Source organism: Notothenia rossii (assembly GCF_949606895.1).
Source record: "Notothenia rossii genome assembly, chromosome: 2".
In the NCBI taxonomy this organism is placed as follows: domain Eukaryota; kingdom Metazoa; phylum Chordata; class Actinopteri; order Perciformes; family Nototheniidae; genus Notothenia; species Notothenia rossii.
In genome coordinates, this window is record NC_136904.1 from 18,950,445 (window position 1) to 18,965,361 (window position 14,917).

Genomic DNA, 14,917 nt, shown 5'->3' on the forward strand with positions numbered 1-14,917 from the left:
TAACTCCCATGATCCCACGCTACTTCGCAACGCCGCCAAATTCTGTCTTTTTTTATTATTTGGATTGAGGTACTCCTTGCAGCAAAAGAATAAGACATAGCGTGTAATTAAAATGAATACAAAAGACCAGTATATACATAAATATAAATAGTTCTATATATATATACACAGCCATAAAATAAATAAATAGTTGAATGCTGTTTTCTGCTTCTCCTGTTGTTCTTAAACAGGAAGCTCCACATGTGTCAATCATGTGTCAACTATTGTGACACACTACAATTAAGCCCCTACTTTTGTATTATTGAACTTTCTGTCTTTATGTAATTAGTGCAGTTGAGAGTGACAGGGTAGTTGAGGGGAGAGGAACATCAACAGAGGATGTTGCAGTTACACAATCAACATTTGATTTTCAGAGAAGCTTCATTTCCATTTGCGGATCACTTTCTTAATTTTGGAATTATGCCAACTTTGAGATTTTCTGACAGTAAAGACCAAACTATTAATCGATAAGTGAAGAAAATAATTGGCAAACACCTCTGCAGGATCCACAACATTTGTTATTGTTGGCTTTTCCCATTCACTTCTGACCATATGAAAGTGTTCTTGGAAAGAAATGAATAAGTAGTGTCCATGGTACAATCTGACATATAAAAACAGAAACAAGCAAGTTCTTTGATCAGAGTAAAATAAAAAGACATGCAGCTGTTTCACTTCAGTGTGTATTGTTAGCCTTTTCTGCATCAATTTGCTCTCAGTATGGAAGCTAAACAGGCCAAGCATCACTTCAAATCAAACCTGCTACTACCAGTTCTCAGTGGGGGCATTTATATATAGTGTTCATGGCATGTATGTGGGTATATAAGCAGCAGTACTTGACCTTTTGTTAGCCATGCTAAAGTGGTTTGTTGTTATTCTTGTTATGGTGGCCTAGTTTAGAAAAGCACTGGTGATGTTAGTATTCTTGTCTCCATCCTGGGAGAGGAAGCCTGCTGAGAAGAGGGGAGGGGGGAGGGAGGCTCAGGGGGTGAGAGTCTCCTCTCATGGACCAGCACATGACCAAATGAAGTAATGGCATATATTCTGGCACCATAACAGGAGAGGCAGAGCTGCTGCTGCTGAATGCACAGTAGGTGTCAACAATTGGATAGAGCAGGAATGCAGATGAGGAGGCCTGGACATATTTCTACATGTATACCAACCCTTAGCATGAAGGAGTGTTGCGGTGTGAAGTAATGAAAAAGGAATGTAACATCAGTCAGAGGACCAGCTGACTGTAGCTGGATCCTCTAAAAGGATGCAGCTACAAAGGTCTTCTGAGGACTTCTTCCTATATGTCTTGGTCCTGCCAAAAAGGTTAAGGCTGTTAAGAATCTCAGAAATGTCTTAACACATTTGCATGAGATATCGGCTTGCTAGGACAAATGTGGACTTCAGATCAACTGCTAACATTTGGACGCAGTTTGAATGTCATTACAGTTAATATCTTTGCCATTTATCACCACTCCACTCCCACATTTACAGAACAAAGATAAACAAAGGCGACCAGACTTACGAGTTAGCACTGTAGTAGGGTTGGGCGTTTTCCCCTTTAGCATGTTAGTCCACTTTGTATTCACACTATGCCTTTTCTCTGGTATCAAAAACTGCTTCTTCCGGAGGCGTCATGTTGTACTCATGACCCCAGCCAACTGGGGATACTGCATCAGATGATTTCTATCCGCAGACAGAAGAGCTGAAAGGAACAATGTAATCCCTGTTTGAATAACAAAATATCACGTTGCACAACTCTCCTGTCATGTGCTGTTTACAAGTGTTTGGGAGGAATAAACAACATTTATCAGGCAAAGACGATGCATCTTAGACCTTGTTTGGCTAAAGAGAAGTTGTGTGGCCTGTTTTAAATGTATTTAAATGTTTGGAATTTGACTATAACAGGCACCTTATTGGTTTAGAATTAGTTTGAGATGTTCATCAGGACAACAAGTGTTCAATCAAAATCAGATTGAACACAGAGGCATCAAAGTAGTAATCAAGTCAGGAAATAAACCTTGAAATCTGCGCTGTATATACTGCTGGCCCATTTCCATGGTTACACTCTGTCCTTCACCACTGTTTTATTTTATTTTGTGCTTAAAACAGATTACCAGAGGCTGATGACAGTTGCGGAGAGCATCACAGCCTTAATGTTCCCCTTCCAGTGGCAGCATGTGTACGTGCCCATTCTGCCCGCCTCCCTCCTCCACTTCCTGGATGCGCCTGTGCCGTACCTCATGGGTCTCCAGTCCAACGGGCAGGATGACCGCACAAAGCTAGAGCTGCCACAGGAGGTCTGAAACACAACCTGCTGTCTTCCCATACTGAGTCTAACCCTCTTTATGTTGACTAAACATAACCCTTATATTAATAGAGTACTGTAGATCCTAAAACTGAAAATAAACCCCTCTTCGTCATTAATTTTCTTTGAGTAAACAAACATGCACACACTATATTCTGCTAATGTTTTATTTAATCAGAACAAGCAAGTTTATTTCTGTTATTCTGCATAGGTAAGGCTTTCGTTGTACTGCTGCTGACACAAGCTTTGGTGGACAGTTTCTCTTCTCCTCACGTGTCTGCTTTTTAAGCTTAGTTTTCAATTTCGTTATTAGGAAGATTCACATTTTATACATAGAGGAAGTGCGTAGAGAGTATAATGTGCTGTCAGACATGTTGAATAAATCTAGAGGGAAATCTGAGGGAATCCTAAGATATCTAAATATAGACATTGTTGGCTATGTAATATTGTGTTTAGGACTTGTTAGCATTAGCACAATTTGACTTTTAGGACTATTGGCACCGATAATGTTAGTTTATACCCGTTGTCTGGCATTGTAGGCTCAAAATATTAGTTTTTCAAGCTTAATAATCTTGTTCCTTTTCTTTTTCTAGGCTAACTTGTGTTTTGTGGACATTGACAACCACTTGATCGAACTGCCAGAGGAGTTGCCACAGTTTCCCAACAAACTGGAGTTTATTCAGGAGATCTCGGAGGTGCTCATGTCCTTTGGCCTGTCTCCAGAGGGAAATATTCACTCCAGCGACGGCCAGGCCAGGTACCGAGGCCGTCGAACTGTTGACATGGTCTCTGACAAGCGCAACGGCAACCTGTCCTCACCCCTCAACTCCTACCTGCTGAGGGAGAATGAAACTATCGCCAGACTGCAGGCTCTGGTCAAGAGGACGGGTGTCAGCCTGGAGAAGGTGAGCAATTAAGTCATCTAATTAAAAAATGGTCCAGCCAAATATATTTTTAGACATGGTTGTGCTTTGATTTCAATTTTAAAATCACATTTTGAAATTGTAGATGAATAGTTTCAATAACAAATATAATACAATACACAAATTGAATAAAATAAGGTTTTAGGTTGAATTTATTTATTCTTATAAATGTGCAAATGTTTTGCTATCCTATCTCAATCAGTCAATATTACTACATGAATTGATAAGATACAAGGCTTAATATATTATTAATAGATATAAAATAACCTAGAATATTGCAGTAAGGTATAATGAACAGAAGGGGGAGCCCTTCTGTGCCGCTCAGTGGGCAAGATAAAGTACAGACAGAAAAAGGAGAAATCTTAAGTTGACTGTTTTTCATTATAACAAATATTTAAACATTTTGGAAGAAATGCATTTAATTGTTTATGTATATTGATTATCTTCATATTTTAACAATTATGGAGATAATATCTTTCCTGACATGTTAAGATAAGTCCCATCAGTTTTGTTGACATCATCATGAACTGACAGCTGACCCTCACAGTGGTGTGGAGTCTCCTTCTAAGAGACTTCATCTCTTCCAAACATCAAATCAACCTTCCTCTGAAAGGCTGCCGGTCAATGATGAGAGAAACCCTTTATAGACACTGACATCAACAGATGTATTTGGCATCTGTACAGCCTCGTTTGGCCTGAGTGTCTCATAAACAGTGTGAAGAAATACTCCCTCTAGAGGCTTATTGATGGATGAATTAGCTGCTAATTAGAGAAAGCCTAATCAGCTTACCAGTGGCCAGCATTAGCTTTCCATGAACGGATTAGCTCCTCGTCTGTGTGTAGCTTCTCAGCCTTGAGGTCGGACCCACTTAGAAATATTCGTATCTAAAGTCACTGCTGAGTTTGAATTAAATAAACAAAGCAGTGATTGAAAGAATCCTTTGTCATCAGTCAACGTTATTTCACACAATGAGTGTAAATCCAGTGTTGGTGTTATTGTAGCCCCCTAGTGCTGGCCTCTGTCCAGCTGACCCACTGACATGCTAAAAACAAAACTTGTTTTTAGTTTACTTTAGATTACAGACGTCTTCCTTTCCCATAACCCTGCTGCTTAATCAGTAGCTTGTGGTAACAGTCAGATAAGACAACATCTTCTGACTACTTTCTCACACTCAATTTCCTGTTTACCCTCCTTTCCTTATTTTGGTATTTTCCCTGTCTGTGTTAATGGATGCCATCGCATATCAGCTGGAGGTGAAAGAGGACGCCAGCAGTAATAAGGACTCGCGGGTCCAGTGTGATGAGGAGGAGCTGAAGATGCACCAGATTAACATCCACGTGCGCGAGGTCTTCGCCAACCGCTTCACCCAGATGTTTGCAGACTACGAAGTGTTTGTCATCCAGCCGAGCCAGGACAAGGAGTCCTGGTTCACCAACCGAGACCAAATGCAGAACTTTGACAAGGTAAAATGCTGTAGTATATAGTAAGATGCTAGGGTATTCATTTTCAGTTAAATGACATTAAGTTTCACCCTTTAATTTGTGTGCAGGCCTCCTTCCTGTCTGACCAGCCCGAGCCCTACCTGCCCTTCCTTTCACGTTTCTTGGAGACGCAGATGTTTGCCTCCTTCATCGACAGTAAGATCCTCTGTCATGACGATGAGGACAAGGAGCACACGCTCAGGGTGTTTGACTCCCGGGTGGATAAGATTCGTATGCTGAACGTCCGCACGCCCACTCTGCGCACCTCCATGTACCAGAAATGCACAAACATTGAAAAAGCAGGTAAGGAAAAAAAGATCAGGCCTGAAAGTCATTGAAATATTGGGGATTTCACAACAATAGGAAATATTTTGAAATAAGTTGATTGCTTTGCCTCAGTTTTGTGGACCCATCTTTATTTTGAATGAATATTCATAAATGAACCTGACCCCAACCTGAGGGGAACCGTGATCCATTTACACTGATAGATCCACAGGTTTTAGTTTAAAAATGAATATCTTAAAGTGGACCTATCATGCTATATTTGAATAATATAGTGTAGGACCATACCTATATAAGGCATATTTATACTTTTTATTTTTCAAAATACCAAACAGATCATGCATTTTAGCCATTCCTCATTTCGCTCAATTTAACACTGTCTTTGCATGGGCTGATTCTGTGAGAACAGCACCATCTACAGGCCTGGTATATGTACTACAGCGTCTCCAGTGCTTTCAAACGACAATGTCCGTGGCTGTCTCCTCCTGATTGGTGGAGTTGGCCTAATAGCTGTAGCGCCACTTCTGTGACGTCATAGAAGTGTTCAAATCTGGATCAGTCTGTATCAGATCCGTTGCAGCCCCTTTTTAAGAGATTTGGGTATGGAGGAAAATAGAGAGGGTTGTGTTTTCTGACTCTTGGTGAGTTCCCTGGAACACCGGGGACACATATTCATGTATAAAAGACGTACAAAAGTGCATTTTGCATGATAGGTCACCTTTAACTATAGTTTCTTAACTAGAGACAGTACCTCTGTAAAATACCTCAAATGTTTTCTCTTTGGTTAACTGATGATTAATGTCTTGTTTGCAGACAACCTGCTAACAAAGCGTTATGAAAAGCTGATGTTGTCGCTCCTGGACCTCATGCTATTTGGCTAAGAACGACAAGACTCACCTTTGTAATGTTTGCTCTCATTTCCTTAAATCTCTTCAGGTGGCAGCCCTCTGAACTTGTGTGCAATGCAATATGTTACATACACTCATAGCAGATGAGACTTCCTTTGGACTTGCCGGCATACAAACTATCAATTAAACTCGTAACACTCTTGAAAAGAGTTTTATTATTATATATATTATATATATTTATTATTATTTCGACTTATCTCTCCTCTAGAGTTCCTCCGTAAGATCCTTATTGCATTGCATACCTGTCAGTTTTTACAAAGCTTGGTGAACATCCTGTTATTCAAAGCACTATCACTGATCTTTAAGGTGGTCATCTGACAACCTTTAGCATGTAGGTCAGGAGTGTCAAACTCAATTTCATCGCAGGCCACATTAGAATTATGGTCGCACTCAAAGGGCCGGTTGTAACTTTAAGACTATATAAATATATAACATATATTAAATAATGTATTATATTATATTATTGGCTCTTCATTGGATTATTATCAGTTCTGGTAATAACTTCTGTAGTGGCTTTTTCTTATATTACTTTATATGGTAAAACCAAATGATGATATTATGCTGAGAAATTGTTTGGTCAACTCGACCTGTTGTATCACACGGTAGCTTCCTGCCAAGGTCGTACCTGAAGAATGCGGCTCTTGTTCATAACAGTCAGGAGGAAGTGTTATCTATTTTTATTCTCTGCACAGCAACAGTCCTCTATAAATCACACACACACATTTGCCTCTGCGTCCACTCCTGTAAACCTTTGTATTTTGCATGACTGTACCTACAAGCTTGTATAGAGAAACTACTAAGACAACTCTGTTTGCTTTCACCAGTTTATTATTGATTACTCTCATTGTACATCTTTACAGTATTGACGAGGTTAAAATATCCACGACACTTCATAAATAACTACGTCTGAAAGCAGAAGTCGAGGGCAAATACTTGAAAGCAAATATTCACCAATTACACCAATTGTATTGTATATTATATTCTTTGCAAGCTCTTGCCGGCCACATAAAATGAGGTTGGTTTTGGCCCACGGGCCTTGAGTTTGACACCCCTGATGTAGGTGAATGGGTTATAATGTATTATTTTCTGTACGTGTTTGTCCTTCATCTTGTGCAGTTGTTGTACATGTTCTATTTATCTATTGAGGTCTATTGTATTTTTTTGTGTTTATTCGTGCTTTTGTTCACACAGCGCGTGTGGGTGGGTTGCTAATCATCAGAAAATCACAGTCTAAAGCTGCTTTCATGGGTGACTTTAAAGAAAAAGAAAATCGATTCTGAACCTTTTATTCTTCTTTTGATTCTGTGGGTGTTTGGGAGGTAAAGTATTTTTCTATCTCACTTGTTCTCTTTCTTCTGAACTGTCCGTCTTTGATAAATAAGACAAATACCAGATTTTCGTCACAGTTACAACACAATGAGCTTCAGAAAATATGACAATCTTATTCAAATGATAGATGAGAAGATGAAACAAGAAAAGAGGAAAATACTTTATTTCTGCCAATGAGACATTTTTGGTTATTTGGTTCCCTGATAATCATCCTTTAAATTCTTCACTTACCGATCCAAAATGAATAATTGTTTGAAGAGATGACAATTCATGACCAGATGATCTCATGAATTGTAAATTGTTAATAATTTGACTTTTTCTCAAAAATCAAAGTCATGTTGTGCCAAGGACTCCTAATCTCTCGCGACTGGAGAATGAAAGCATTGATCATTGAGCCAAATTCACGAAATGCAAATGAACATTTCTGAATCCTGCCCCCGCTCATACATCTCCTCCGCAGAAAAAGCCATCGAGATGAGAGTCATAAAGATCGACCACACCGCCCTGCACCCCCATCTGCTGGACATGAAGATCGGCCAGGGGCGCTACGAGCAGGGCTTCTTCCCCCGACTGCAGTCTGAAGTGCTCTCCACGGGGCCCACCACCAACAAGTGAATATCTAACATCACTGTTCCAACTAAAACTGTACAATTGTTAAAATGGTATTGTATATGAACCTTTAACATCTGTGTTTATTAGATTTGTTTTACTATTTCCATAATCTCATGATTAAATAACATGCCCTACCCAAACTGGTTTACAATGCATTATATTAAGAAAAAGAGTCCAGACAAAAGAGGAGCAACATACAAATAATACTAACCAAATAAACCATCGTATCTTTTAAACCAGGCTTTAGAAGCAAAGTTAGCCAACTTAAACGCATTAAAATATAAAAGCCATTGTCAGTCCATTAAAACATTTCTGGATTTTGAATTGATATTGAATTTAATTCAGATATTCTTAGCTCAACATACTAATGACAAAACGGATAAATATGTCATCTTCACACAACTTGCTTTCGTTCTGGATGTTTTCAAAACGGTCACCCTTAAGGGTCAGAGGAAGGATTCCTGTCCCCAGCTGCACTCCATATTACATCTGAGCTTAGAGGCTGTTTCTCTATGTTTCTCTATAAAGATGTTTAAAGATGTGTTGTTTTGTGTCACAGATGGACCAAGAGGAGTGCCCCCGCCCAGTGGAGGAGGAGGGATCGACAGAAGCAGCACGCTGAGCACTTAGACAACGACCAGAGAGAGGTGAGGGTCCCCGCAGTGTCTTCTTCTCTCAGCTCATATTCACTCAGATTGAATGCCTGAACTCTGTTGTCTTTTTTCATTTTGCATGACCTTTTCTGCTTTATTTTGACTGGCTCTCACCATTTTGTCTGCCCTCCCACCCCCCTCTCACACTACTGGTCACTTTTCCCCGCCTCTCTTTGCACTCACATCACTCTCAGCATGTAGAGTGTTTGTTTCCGGAGCTGCAGCTCCTGCTGTTTCTTGACTACTACTGGCTCTCGCAGTCCTTCAAGCCCTGTCTAAAGTCGGTGACTGTGGACGTGGTATGTGTTGGTAGTTTGTGAGGTCTTCACTGGGGCCACCATGACACTTTCCACCCATGTGGTCTTTAACCCCCCTCTGCTTCCTTCTCCACCACCAGCTGAGCTTTACCTGATAATCCGTGTCACTTTCTGGAGCATGTTATGTTTGAAAAGTCATGAGAATGTAATGAAGCCAACAAAGTACAATATAATCAATACATTTTGTTTTATACCTTGATCATTTAATTGTAATAGACTTGATTAAATAAATATTTGTGTTACATTAACTGTGCATAATGATAATAATATTAAAAATAGTTTAGTTTCTTGACAAAGTTAATAAGCGCTTTACAAGGCAATACAAGTAGTATTAATGGTAGTATAGGTGAAAATATATATTTAATTTTCCCTGATTGATCTTAAATGGAGAGTCGAGTTTAATATAAGTTAACCTGCACAACTTCTCAAATGCTTTCCCAGCTTATATTGTGTACTGATTTGATGTAAAAAGTCTGGGTTCACAGTATTTTGTTCCTGTGGTAACTTGTGTTACAGCACATTAAATTAAAGTCAGGACAGAAAGATAAAAGTACAGCCACCCATTGTCATGTACCTCAATTACCCGTCACAGTACAGACTGACTGAACTCCTACAGCAAGTAATCCTGGCTTCTCGGTTGTGTGTTTCTCTGTTTCATTTTGTGGTTAGCTAACTCTCTCTCTGTCTTTTTCTAGAAGTACATCCAGGAAGCCAGGAACCTCGGCACGACCATCAGACAGCCCAAACTGTCCAACCTCTCCCCGTCTGTCATCGCTCAGACAAACTGGAAATTTGTGGAAGGACTGCTGAAGGAGTGCAGGAACAAGGTTTGTGTCTGATAGGCTGCAGTTGATCAGTGTGTTGTGATCTCTAGTGCATTATTTCAATTCAAATAATCTTTGTTATTTGGAGTAATAATCAACGTTTTGATGTCTGCATTTAGTATTCCAAATATTAATCATTTTTGAGTGTTGAGGGCTTATATTTTATCCTCTCAGTACTTGGTAAACAACAGTCAGCAGAACATAATGTAATCACAAAGAATGACAGATTATTTCACTGAAATATCAATAAAACTAGAAAACATTGCAAAACCTTTGTGTAAATATAGATTAGTCCTCTGATGTTTTTCCTTCTGCCCAAAAAGTAATATCAACATTTACTAGTCGGAAATAAGCACACAACAGCTCACAAAATAAAAATGTTCTTGATGTCAGCAGAACCTCGAGTAGCTACAGCATGTGTGTTAGTGTTTGTGAGTTCACGTGTGTGTGTTTCTCTGCAGACCAAGCGTATGCTGGTGGAGAAGATGGGGCGTGAGGCCGTGGAGTTGGGTCACGGAGAGGTCAGCATCACCGGCGTGGAAGAGAACACTCTGATCGCGAGTCTGTGCGACCTGCTGGAGAGGATCTGGAGCCACGGGCTGCAGGTCAAACAGGTCGGGAAAGAACTGCGTCACACTGTCACTATCTCACATGATTCATCCTCCACGCCTGGTGTACATGTAGCGTGTTCTCAGCACAAATAATGACACTAGTGTATGTTTTCAGGGGAAATCTGCCTTGTGGTCCCACCTGCTGCACTATCAGGAGAGCAAAGAGAAGACTCCAGGTTGTTTGGGCCCTCCAGGTAAATACTGGTATCACCTCATAAACAAAGTTCATTCACACAGTTAGTAACACAATTGCAATAACAGAGGCCTTTTCTTTTCTCCACACCAGGTTTCATTCATGATGTGGAGAGACGCAAATCTGACAGCGGAATATCAGCCATGCCCCCACTTAAGGTTTCCCTAATCCAGGATATGAGGTGAGGAGGACTGCAGGTTATTCAGATTTTAACTGATGAGGAACTCCATAATGGAATGAAGTAGAAGGAGTAAAGTTGCAAATAGAAGTGGTTGTATCAAGAAGTCGATCGACAAAAAGAAACAAAGAAATATAGAAGTCCTTTTTCATCTAAAAATGAAACCAATTATAGAGCTTTTCTCTGTTTTAGGCCTATATCATATTAAACTGAAAATCGTGTTGTAGGACGGACCAAACAAGGCACTAAAAGACATTTATCTCACTATTACCTGACATTTTTATGGACCAAATGATGAATATAGAAAATAATCAGCAGATTAATCAATAATACAAATAATTGTAAGATGCAGCACTAAGATGAAGTCTGCCTTGATTTCATATATTCAACCCTACCATAGTTATGGTGCCGTTACAGAAAAAACATCCCTATTTTGATGGGGCATTGATGCCTTTATAAGATAATAGACAGCGATATATGTCACTGTAAATGAGCGAGGACATGACATGCAGCACCACCCCAGACCCCGAGGCCAACCTTGTGCCCCAATATGCTCCAATTCTTCAACTCTAGTATATTTATATGTATAAATCACTTCGTCTTCTAGTGACCCTGAGAGCTCCCGCAGTTCACCGGCATGCTGTGAGACCTGTGTGTGTTTGCATGGGTCCTCGTGTTATTTACCATTCCCAGCCAGAGTTGAGGAGTCTGGGCTCATGTTGCTAGAAGGAGGCACAGAGTTCAACTGCACGTTACTTCCAGCCTAATTACCAGAGCCCCCGCCCGCAAGTCTGACGGAGAAAGGGAGGAGGGGTCAGCTCAGGGCACAAGCACTCATCTCTACTCTGCAGACCCTCCTCCACACTCAATGTCTGACACCATGACCGTAGACACACTCTCTGTCACAGAGGCAAACAGCAGCCTCCCTTAATGAGCTTTAATAATTGATCATAATGTCTTTGAAATATTTTACAAAACAAGTGAGTTATTATATATATATAATTTCTCAAATGTTTAACCTTGTTTTCAACCTCTTTAGAAATAAGGGCAACACTCCTACCCTGTGTTTTCTAACAGGTAGGAACAATAGTGCCAATAGTAGATGTTTTCCTCTGTTGCCATGGAGATAACGACTGAAGGAAACTGGGTTACTTGGTGTGAAGCTGAAGACAGGGAGGGGGAGGGAAGAGCTCTTAGCAGAAGCAGCTTCTGGCACAGGTGGAGTGGAAGGGAATGTGTCTGGACATCAGAGGCCCGACGGGGGCTCGGAGCGACGACACGACACCACGTCTGGCTCACAAATGCCACGACAGTCTAACCATGTGTGTTAGACTCTGGGCGGGTAATGTTGGGGGTAGACAGATTCAGAAAGATAATTTTGATATTTAAATATGGAGACATGTTATATCTTCCAAACTAGTCCAAATTATTTCTTATATAATTTCCAATAGTAAAAACAAAAATGACATTTATTTATATGCTGCTCATAAAGCTTTGCAAGAAAGAACAGATCCATATCACTGTGTTGAAATGAACACAGGTATTACAAAAAATATATAAAAAACACAATTTTAAAATATGAAATAATATCAATGATGTAAATAGATTCATTCAAATCTAAATAATTACGTTTTAAACTATCTACAACTTGTTAAATTGTAATCAGAGTTTGTTCGAAACCTTTGGTAAACAACCCAAGAAGGCTGCCTCAACTTACTGCACACGATGTAGTACCGAAACTATTTGTTTGATTATCAATTATTTACCAAAATTCCACTGGTTGCAGCTTTTCAATACCGAGGATATGCTGCTTTTTGTCAATAAAATTGAATATCTTTGTGTTTTGTCATGTTGTTCAGACAAAAACAAGCTATTTTCTGGCTTTTACTTTGGGACAATAAAGGCTATAATTTCATAACACCTCAGAATGGTGCAGTGCAATTTATCAATGTATTTATAGATGAGTAAAGACACTTTTCACTTGTTTTTATGTGTAATGTCTATCCGCTCAATCTGTAATTTTATTTGCAGACACATTCAGAACATCAGTGAGATAAAGACAGACGTGGGCAAGGCCAGAGCCTGGGTTCGCCTCTCCATGGAGAAGAAGCTGCTCTCCAGACACCTGAAGCAGCTGCTCTCAGAGCACGAGCTTACAAAGTGAGCAAAACAAAAGTGAAGCTTAAACTCTAAAGATCGCTTCTGGCCTCCTAAATGTTCTCATCATGACCTTGTTTCTGTGTTTGTGGAGGATTGCCTGTCTCATATGAAATGAAAATGATGTTATCCACCCATTTATAATACATTACTCTTTTGAAATTGCAAAGCATAACACCGTAGTTCACCCCCACATCAATAATTCACAGCTTTCTTCATAATTGATATCTGGGTGAGGGGTAAAGTGGGTCAGGAGGATTTCTGTCTGCCTTTGTGACCTTGCATGACACTTTTCATTTTGTTTTCCAAAACGTAGTTCTGTCATCATCAGGTCATGCTGACATTGTTGGTGTTCTGTTGGGCAATGTAACTATTTAAGAAATAAATAAGATGTTTTGATTTGTGAGTCCAAGTGTTAATTTCTAGTTTTACACTTTTCTTCCTTTAGAAAACTGTACAAGCGATACGCCTTCCTCCGCTGTGATGATGAGAAGGAGCAGTTTCTCTACCACCTCCTGTCCTTTAACGCTGTGGATTACTTTTGTTTCACCAACGTCTTTACGACCATCAGTGAGTTCTATTTGGAATACCAAACAGCCCTTTAACTCTGTCAATAAACTATCTGTTTTACTCATGACAATTCTCTGCTCTGTCTCCCAGTGATCCCCTACCACGTGGTGGTGGTTTCCAGTAAGAAGCTGGGGGGCTCCATGTTCACGGCCAACCCCTGGGTTTGTGTTGCTGGTGAGCTTTCAGAGACCGGAGTCCTGCAGGTCCCCAGAAACACTCTGGAGATCACTTTTGAGGTTGGTGAAATTCCACATTATTTAAACTGAAGTCTTTATTTAGCTTTTAATTCATAAATGTTGACGTACATTCAAACAGTGTAGGAACTACAGTAAGTAGTACCATCAGAAAACATGTGGATATTACTACGATACATACAAGTGCTTAAAAGAGCAGACAGGTTTTAAACAAGCCGGCTGTCGAGCCTGATATCTAAACCACATCTCGCGCATTTTCACTGCAGGGCCTCGCACGGCTTAGTACGGTATAGTTAGGCCTTGGTAGGCCAGGCTCACTTTATTATGGCGCATTTAAACTGCAGCGTGTAGTAATAGTTTGAAAGTAAAACTGAAACTGAGCCAGAGCTGAAATGTCAGCATTAACACTTCATTGCACAGAATAATGTCAGGTCGGTGTTGGAATTAGACCCAGGGCTGAGTGGTCGCCATAGACTGTATATATAAAAGTGGTCGCCAGGCTTGAAACGAGGCATCAAAATAGGTTGTTGTCTTGTGATAAAAAACCTATATGATCATCTAACTTTATATTATATCAAATAAGTGATCAAAATGATGACCAACGCTATGAAAATAAGACCAATGTTAATACACAGGAGTTATTCTTAAATTAACAATATGAGTTGAGGTCTTTTTTTGACATCACCATGCTTTTCTCTCTTAGTGTCAGAACCTGGGGAAGCTCACCACGGTGCAGATGGGTCACGACAACTCGGGGCTCTACGCTAAGTGGCTCGTGGAGTGTGTTGTTGTCCGCAACGAGATAACGGGGCACACTTACAAGTAAGAGCGTCTTTTCAGCTTCATCGACTGTGATATTGTCTTGGCTGCGCAGTTCTTAAAGTTGATGTTTGCTGTGCAGGTTCCCGTGTGGCCGCTGGTTGGGGAAGGGTGTGGATGACGGCAGTCTGGAGAGGATCCTGGTGGGAGAGCTGATGACCCCCAGCTCAGAGAATGATGAGAGGATGTGCCGCACCCCCCCAATGCAGCAGTCCCCTGGGATGATGAGGAGGTTTGTCACCATCTCGCCAAACAGCAAACCAAGTAAGTCACTCAAACTTCACAACCATAAAATGAACTCCTAGATAATAAGTGTTTGAGGACTTTTTGTTATATTCTAGTTGATGTGTATCTATCCAAGTTGAGATTCAATTGTTATCTTAAAGAATTGGACCACCGTCTGCCCCTTCTCACTAATGCTTGCAACCTTGTCTTAAAGGTCTCCTATTAAACTATGCTTAGGCACATATTATAGGTCTCAGATATATAAAAAAAACATATCTATGAAGTGTTTTGCTCAAAATACCAAA

General features: G+C 40.2%; 1 protein-coding gene across 3 annotated transcripts in view; it reads left to right on the plus strand.

The window, feature by feature from the left end:
- Window positions 1-14,917, plus strand: part of dennd5a (DENN/MADD domain containing 5A) — a 30,975-nt gene that overhangs the window by 12,378 nt on the left and 3,680 nt on the right. For 2 of the 3 annotated variants that reach the window (XM_079662714.1, XM_079662715.1), the window contains 15 exons: window positions 2,140-2,327; window positions 2,929-3,240; window positions 4,507-4,722; window positions 4,809-5,043; window positions 7,720-7,870; window positions 8,431-8,518; window positions 9,537-9,668; window positions 10,127-10,279; window positions 10,392-10,470; window positions 10,563-10,650; window positions 12,679-12,807; window positions 13,253-13,374; window positions 13,465-13,610; window positions 14,272-14,390; window positions 14,470-14,651. In XM_079662714.1, the coding sequence (XP_079518840.1) occupies window positions 2,140-2,327; window positions 2,929-3,240; window positions 4,507-4,722; window positions 4,809-5,043; window positions 7,720-7,870; window positions 8,431-8,518; window positions 9,537-9,668; window positions 10,127-10,279; window positions 10,392-10,470; window positions 10,563-10,650; window positions 12,679-12,807; window positions 13,253-13,374; window positions 13,465-13,610; window positions 14,272-14,390; window positions 14,470-14,651 (2,340 nt within the window). Of the gene's footprint in view, window positions 1-2,139; window positions 2,328-2,928; window positions 3,241-4,506; window positions 4,723-4,808; window positions 5,044-7,719; window positions 7,871-8,430; window positions 8,519-9,536; window positions 9,669-10,126; window positions 10,280-10,391; window positions 10,471-10,562; window positions 10,651-12,678; window positions 12,808-13,252; window positions 13,375-13,464; window positions 13,611-14,271; window positions 14,391-14,469; window positions 14,708-14,917 lie in introns of those variants that run through there. The other variant, XM_079662713.1, reaches the window with a different exon arrangement.